This window comes from Austrofundulus limnaeus, unplaced genomic scaffold, assembly GCF_001266775.1.
Source record: "Austrofundulus limnaeus strain Quisiro unplaced genomic scaffold, Austrofundulus_limnaeus-1.0 Scaffold171, whole genome shotgun sequence".
In the NCBI taxonomy this organism is placed as follows: domain Eukaryota; kingdom Metazoa; phylum Chordata; class Actinopteri; order Cyprinodontiformes; family Rivulidae; genus Austrofundulus; species Austrofundulus limnaeus.
Window position 1 is genome coordinate 68420 of NW_013952573.1, and position 8401 is coordinate 76820.

At 34.4% G+C, this 8401-nt stretch overlaps 1 protein-coding gene across 1 annotated transcript in view; it reads left to right on the forward strand.

Moving 5' to 3' along the window:
• cckbrb (cholecystokinin B receptor b) overlaps window positions 1-8401 on the forward strand; it is a 42446-nt gene that overhangs the window by 18975 nt on the left and 15070 nt on the right. Inside the window, exon 2 of the mRNA XM_014017506.1 lies at window positions 6347-6598. Within this exon, the coding sequence (XP_013872960.1) occupies window positions 6347-6598 (252 nt within the window). The remainder of the gene's footprint in view (window positions 1-6346; window positions 6599-8401) is intronic.

An 8401-nucleotide genomic window follows, 5' to 3' on the forward strand; every position in this document is an offset into this window, starting at 1 on the left:
GGCTTGGACCCCTAATAAAGAGTTAGAATGTGTTAATATAGAAATATTTAACTTAAGAAAATATGGAAATATTAAAATTTTAAAATTACTATAATCCTTGTAAAAGTCTTGATAGTGAAATGTTTAAAGAAGTAGCAGGAAAAATACATAGAAGAGAATTATGGTGTGGTGATTTTAACGCACACAATAGTCTATGGGGTAGCAAGAAAACAGATCATAATGGTATCATAGTTGAAGAAATGATGGATGAAAGATCATTAGTTTGTCTCAATAATGGAAAAGGTACAAGAGTAAATATACATAGAAATACAGTTTCATGTCTAGATGTTACATTAATAACTGACTGTCTTGTTAGTTCATGTGAATGGGATATTRACAGGGAGACTACATTAGGGAGTGATCATTTTCCGGTGAGTACAATAATTAATGACAGTATAAATAGGCAACAAGATTTCATATTAACAAGGTGGTGCTTCAATAAAGCTAAATGGCAAAAATTTAAAATCAATTGTGAAAAAACCAGCCACATGGTTACATTAAAAGGTAACATAGAAGAATGTTCAAAACAGATAACAGAACACATTATAAATGCTGCAAATTCTAGCATATCAAAAATCAAAGTTAAAGGTAAGAAAAAAGTAGTTCCTTGGTGGAATGATGAAAGCAGTACAGCAATTAAAGAACGTAACAAAGCATTAAAAAATACAGAAAATTTTAACAACCGAAAATATTATTGAATATAAAAAGAAAAGAGCAATGGCTCGCAAAATTATTAAAGAAGCTAAAAAGAAAACATGGAGAGAATATTGTTCCTCAATAGGTTCAGAAACAAAATTGCAGAACGTTTGGTCAATGTTTAGGAAAATGACGGGGAAAAGGAAGGAAGTTAAAATGCCAGCATTAGTCCGAGGACAGGAAATATTAGTTTTAAATAAAGATTAGGCAGATTTATTAGGGGAGACATTTGCTACCGTTCACAGTGGTGAACATTTTACAGATATTCATAGACAGCAGAAAATACAAAAACTTGGAAATTATAAAAAATATTTTGGAAAAATGTCAAAAATGCATGTCAACATTAGACACGAATACAACCATGAAAGAAATGAAAATGGTACTGAAAGGCTATGTTATGCTATGTTTCGACAGATTCCAGATGTAACACTGAAATTAATTATTTAATAAAATATGGAATGAAGGTTTAATACCAAATAGCTGGAAAATGGCAATAATACTTCCATTTAATAAACCAGGGAAAGATCCGATCTGTCCAAATAATTATAGACCAATAGCTTTAACTTCTCATTTAAGTAAATGGATGGAGAAAATAATAGTCAAYAGATTAGGATATATTCTTGAGTATAAGAAACTAATGAATGGATACCAGTGTGGCTTTAGAACAGGGAGATCAACAATGGATGCTCTAACTAGAGTATGTAATGATATGGAGAAAGCTTTAAAAATGAAGGACGTAATGATTATAGTATTTTTTGATATAGAAAAAGCACATGATTCACTGTGGAGAGAAGGATTACTTATAAAAATCAATCAGATGGGAATTAGTGGAAAGATGTATAATTGGATAGCATTTTTTTTTTGCTGGATAGAAAAATAAGAGTTAAGATTGGGAATGATTATTCAAAAGAGTTTAATGTGGAAAATGGGATACCCCAAGGTAGTGCAATTAGTACAATATTATTTAATATAATGATTAATGACATTTTTTCCGATACTGATAACAGTATAAAATCTGCATTATATGCAGATGATGGAGCCATATGGATGAGGGGAAAGAATGTAAAACATGTAGTAGGAAAAATTAAGAAGGCAATTAATAAAGTGGAAAAATGGTCTTATGAATGGGGCTTTAAATTATCAGCAAGCAAGTCTTGTTTTATGGTTGTTACAAATAAAAGAAATATCGATGCAGGAACAATAACATTATACGGACAACCTTTGGAAAGGGTCAAAGAATTTAAATACCTAGGATTATGGTTAGATAGCTCTTATACATGGAAAATACATATAGAAAACTTAGAAACTAAATGTAAGAAAGTTATAAATTTACTAAAGGCTGTGGCTGGAAATAACTGGGGTGCAGATAGANCAAAAGAGTTTAATGTGGAAAATGGGATACCCCAAGGTAGTGCAATTAGTACAATATTATTTAATATAATGATTAATAACATTTTTTTCCGATACTGATAAATGTATAAACTCTGCATTGTATGCAGATGATGGGGCCATATGGATGAGGGGAAAGAATGTAAAACATGTAGTTGGAAAAATTAAGAAGGCAATTAATAAAGTGGAAAAATGGTCTTAGGGATGGGGTTTTAAATTATCAGCAAGCAAGTCTTGTTTTATGGTTGTTACAAATAAAAGAAATATCGATACAGGAACAATAACATTATACGGACAGCCTTAGGAAAGGGTTAAAGAATTTAAATATTTAGGATTATGATTGGATAGTTCTTATACATGGAAAACACATATAGATAACTCAGAAACTAAATGTAAGAAAGTTATAAATTTACCAAAGGCTGTGCCTGGAAATAACTGGGGTGCAGATAGAGAGTCATTATTAAACATATATAGGGCTCTTATGAGATCAGTAATTGATTATGGCAGTTTTATATATGGAGCAGCAACTAAAACAACAMTACAAAAGATAGATAGACTACAGAGTAGGGCTATATGTATAGGAGTGGTGAAAACTGAGAACTTCTTGAACTAAAAATATCCTTCATCATGTACAATAAAGTACTTCTCTTTAAGATCTAACRAAGARCTGACAGGGCAGCAAAAATAAACAAAACACTGAGAGACTCAGTGGACCACGAGGAAACCAAACAGTAGGATGATGCCATACAATGAACCATCAGTGAATGAGGAAATGAGAACAGTATTTATACAGAGGAAGAGAGGAGATGAACAACAGCTGAGGAGAAGCCTGACTACAATGACTAACAGGTGAGCACGATTATCAGAGAGAATGACACTGAAACAGTCTGAGGAGAGATGAGAAGTAACGACACAAGGAGGAGACAGCAGACAGGACAAGACACAAATGCCTACAACTGCAAATTATAAAATCATGGAATTTGTTTTGTAATTCGGTTATTACTGCAAATAAATAAATATGTGAATCCTTAGAAGCACCAAAAATAATCAGTTTATTTGTTGTAAGAACAGAAACATCTTAATAACAGAGTTCTGACCTCTCTCTTCATCAAACAATGCATCTAATGCTGTGTCACCAGAAAATTGGACAGTGTACTGTTTTGGCATTGCAGTAACAAAGTAATTAGGATATTGGGCGGCACAAATAGTTGCCAGCACAGGGGGGAAATATTAACTCACAGCAGTTGTCACCTGTCAGCAAAAAAGGATCAGCTTAACAAATGCTGTTCAGAGAGCAATTTACTGTAGCTGTATTATTTGAATTTATTTTGATCTATTGTTTTGATCCCACTCCATGGGACTTTTATATATTTTTTGCTTTGATCATTTGTGAACTTTTTCAAATGATGTGAATTTACAAATTATTTCATTAAACAAGGTGATAGCAATGAAATTGGTTTAATTAGAAAAATAGTTCAACATGTATTTTCAGACTATAGTTAAAAGTAATTTACTACTTTTGAAGAACTGCTGATAGTTTATGTTTTGTGTGTGTTTGCACTTGTCGTGTTTTTATGTGTCTGTTAAYATTAGAGCTTGTAAATGGGATGTGTTTTGCAAATGTGGCACACATCCCCATGATACAGATACAGTAACCTTTGGGCAGGATATTGAGCCTTGGATGAATGCAAGAACAATACAACAAACTAGATGCTGCATAGCATCCACGTACCAGAACTCAGATATTCTGGTATTTATATGAGAAGTGACTTTGGAATGATCATTACAAAKAAGATATTTTGTTGATGGAAAGCACAACGAAACAAAAACCAAAACAGAACTGTTCTTGGTAGTCTATTTGATTAAAGTGATAATGAAACCAACCACATTCACATGCACAATGTCATAAAATCTCTCCCGGAAATTGTGCCGTAGATGCTTTATAAATACACAAATGATCCACAGAGCTATTTGAATAGAAGCTGTTTTGGGTGGAGTTATTGAACACGATTTATGGGGCTTTTGAACTTTGAGACAGTATAGGTCAGATAGGACAACATCTGTGCCAAATTTCATCAAGATTTGATCATGTTTATGGATGAACAGTAGCCTGGTTAAAACCAGACCCTTGTCCATCACTTTGCTTCGTACGAGGGTCTGGACTCTCGGCTATAGAGAAGCGATTCTTGCTGGAGGCGTGGCCTCTGCTGAAGTTTAAAACTACTGGATCGGTTGGCTGCGACATGTGTATGCCAGCTCCACTGTGAAGGAGGCTAAGCTAATGAGCTAAGTGGAAATTGCATGCGCTGTAAACAACCCTACTGAGAGGAGAGAAGTAACGAGCTGAACGAGACGACTGTAAATAAGAGCTGCTGCTTTGTCAGACAAATTTAATTTAATTTGGAAGCCTTATCAACACAGACTGGCTTCATTCATTTCCTCCACTGCCATAGGTAAACTAAATAGCAGACACTGTGCTTAAAATCGACGTTGTTCAAAACTCTGCCTTCTGTTTGCTGACTGGCCCGGATGAAAATTCTCCTGAAGAAATCCTTATCTGTGGGAAAAATCCCAGACGGAGCAGTGAAGGGAAACTAGAATTGAGCGGAACTGTGTAGGAAGGGAAGGGCCAGGCTAGATGAACATGTTTGAAAGAACAATTTTCAGTCATGTGTTTTGATTCTTTTGCCTACTGCTAGGTGGCAGTTGCATAGAAACACAATGATGTCATGAAGTGATAGCACTTCATCAGAGCTAAGCAACATCAACAACAAAATATTAAATCAGAAGTTCCTATGTTTGAAATTTGTTAGAAATATGATACAAGATTTTTTTTTATTTAATTCAAAATTTGAGAATAATATATTGTATGCATATTTTTGCATTCCCACAATGCACGTGTTTCACCCTTAATTCTCCCTGACTTTAAATCATTTTATTTTTGCTCATCTGTGCTGTCCAGCTGCTCCTCAGATAAAGGGTGGAGATTTGTTGTCTATCTAAATGCAGCTGTCACAGGTTGTCATGAATTAGTGAAAGATTTTTAACAAATCCACATTAGCAAAGCTAAAACTCTGAATACAAAGTAGTCAAGAGCTGGAACAAGCCCTACGGTAACCCAGAGAATAGCATGATATGGGCTAGGAAATATGAATGAAATGTTTTGGCAGATGGTATAGTTTTGTTTRTACAGCAGACTAAGAGCGTCAGTGCACAGTCCAGTCACTATGGAAAATGCTGCCATTTCATGTTTTATGAACACACTTTAATGCTGACGTCTTCTTGTAACATGGTTTTGAGTTCAGGTATTTTAAAATCAGCCAACAAACCAATGTTTTGTAAAAGGACAATTTCATTGCAAAAAAAAAAAAAAATAGAAAACTATTTTATTAAACTGTAAATATATTTTGTGAAGCCTTGTCAAGTATTAACCAGACAAAACCATAATAAGTAAGGTGTGTGCTTTATTGGGTTGTGTCAATTTCCTTTATATTTTAAACATCACTCCTGTCTGAAAAAACAAATCAGGGGTCATTAACCGGGGTTACGTACTGGTCTCAACCCAATTTTCCAACCATCCCTTTATCCCCTGCCTCCAGCATTTTGGATAAGCTGTAGGCTTTTCAGTAATCCCTCAGTGGTAAAAGGCAGATTTTAAATTTGAGACATAGTTCTGAATAGCTGGCCAAAATAGAGGGGAGCACTAAAGGGGTTACTGGGTGTGTTTTGTTAAAAGTATTGGATTTCTCATATCTTTGATCGGCATAAATCCCTTTATGACATGATTTTGGTTTTGTCACATCTATAAAGGTATTATATTTCTGCTAGCATTRCAACGTAAAGGTTGAACAAACAAGTTTTCACTTTCTAAGTCAGTTCATTATTATGTTGGTCTTTTATTGTATGCTTGAATTGAGAAGTCAGCTCTTTTAAAARTAGTCACTTTTTAAAAATTAAYATTGAACCTGTAACTTAAATCTTAGTCTTGAATTGCTTCAGTTTAGAGAAATTAACTCTGACCAAATCTGACAAGCATGTCTATTCTTAAAGGGGATTTCTACCATCGCAACAAAACTCTAATCTCAAAAGTTTTATATCCATTTATGAAAATCGGATTTTAAAGCCTTTACATTGTCATCAATTTCACATTAAGTGAATATACTGTATGTATATATTCAATTGATTTTGAAATAAAATAACACTGTCTTTTTATTTCTTACAGATGAATACCACACTCTACGGATCATGCTCTACTCTCTTATTTTCTTCCTGAGTGTATTTGGCAACCTACTGATCATTATCGTGCTCACGGTCAACAAGCGCATGCGCACCGTGACCAACACTTTCCTATTGTCACTCGCTGTCAGCGACCTGATGATGGCCATATTCTGCATGCCCTTCAACCTCATTCCCAGCATCCTAAAGGACTTCATCTTTGGAGCTCCTATGTGTAAGATAGTGGTCTACCTCATGGGTGAGTCAAAACAGACAATGGGATGTGGAACATATTCATAATTTTATATAAGAATGAACAACCGTTGTTGTCTGCACGAGGCACAACACTGAGCTTTGTCATTGGCAAATATTGGTTTAAATTATTTTTCAGAAAAAAAYAACACGTGCATCAACATGAGCTACAAATTTGACCCTGTACTCTCTGTTTCAGAGCAGAATGATTTTCTGTAGAATAGACATTGAAAAGTAATTTACGATTAATCTCACTGAAATTCAAACACATCAGCCATTCCTACATGTCTTGAGATGAGGACTTGCAGAGATTCAAAGTGGAGGTCAATTGCTTGCTGGCAGAGKTTAGAAGTGTGTCAACCAGGAAATTTTTGATGGGCCGGCATGCTAGGAGTAATTTTCAAGACAAAAGTGTCCAGTTCTAGATTTTGGCAATGAAGTACAAAAACTGTAGAGAGTTCAGATTTTTTGTTTCTACATTATACATTATTAATTTGAGTAGTATTCCAGCAAATAACACAGCAGCTTGTATTCAGGATTTGACAGTTGAATATTGATGTTCTCTTACGGTATATTACAGCAAGTATTGTTAACGAGCAACAGTTGTGAGGAATGGATTAAGAGGAGCTTTTGCAGTCTTTTTGGTCTTTCAAATAATGCCATCACAATGCAAAGGAACAAATCAGCAAATACATTTTCTTTTGTTTGCTGTGCTACTTTCTCATAATGATGGCATAAATACTGTAGATCCATTTATTTTATTTTTTTACTCTATAGAACAATGAAATCAGTAAATGTCTCCTGACATACAGTGGCTGAACAGCACTGCCTAATCAGCTGCAACACATGGACACAAATGTCACAGATAAAAATAGTTTATTTTTTTATTTTTGTTACCTTGCAACAGCAGCTCTATTTGTTTGGAATCACAAAGAACTTGTTGAGCTTCCTATCATACAGCTCAGTGGTAATAGCATAAAAATATACTAATTCTATTGGCCACTCTTGGTCTAATTGCTTGTTGAAACATGCAAAAATGCAATAGCAATATACTGTATTATTGCAAATAAGTATAGAAAAGACAAAAAAAACATGACAGCACTACAGAAAACCAATGAGTATCTAGGTGCTCATTTGGATGTGTGAACTATGTAACCTGTATGTGCTATTTTACAAAGTAAACAAAAGATAGGGGAGAAGAGCTTAAAGGGATCATATCATGCTTTTAAATMCTTCTTTTTCACGTCTAAATCATTCACTTATGGTCTATTTAAAATAAAACTGCAACACTTTGGTCTTAATTCCTCGTTTTTGTTGCTCCACAGACTCCTTGCTTTCCTTGCTTTTACCCCTGTTCTGAGTTGCGCCTCAGAGCAAGCTGTTTTGGTGCGGTCTCTGTATGAGAGATATTTCACAAGTGAGATATTTCACACCCCGCCCCCTCCAGGTCGCTGAGTGTTCGACTCCACCCCGTTCGGCCACATTTGTAGTTTCATAGCAAAAACACAGTTATCTACTGACTAAAAACTGTTTTTAAGATAAAATAAGATAAGATAAAACTTTATTGATCCCACAGTCTGGAAATTTGCACATTACTGCAGCTTAATACAAGAGAGGCTGAGAAGAATAATGAAAGATTAATAAAAGATAACAAACAAAACCCCACAATATACACAGGTGATACTGTATATAATAATGTACCAATGCACATATACACATATACATAAACACATATGCTTATTTATATACATATATACACCATAAAGTACAGTACAAAAATGAATGTATATGAAGGTGCATTTTAGTGATG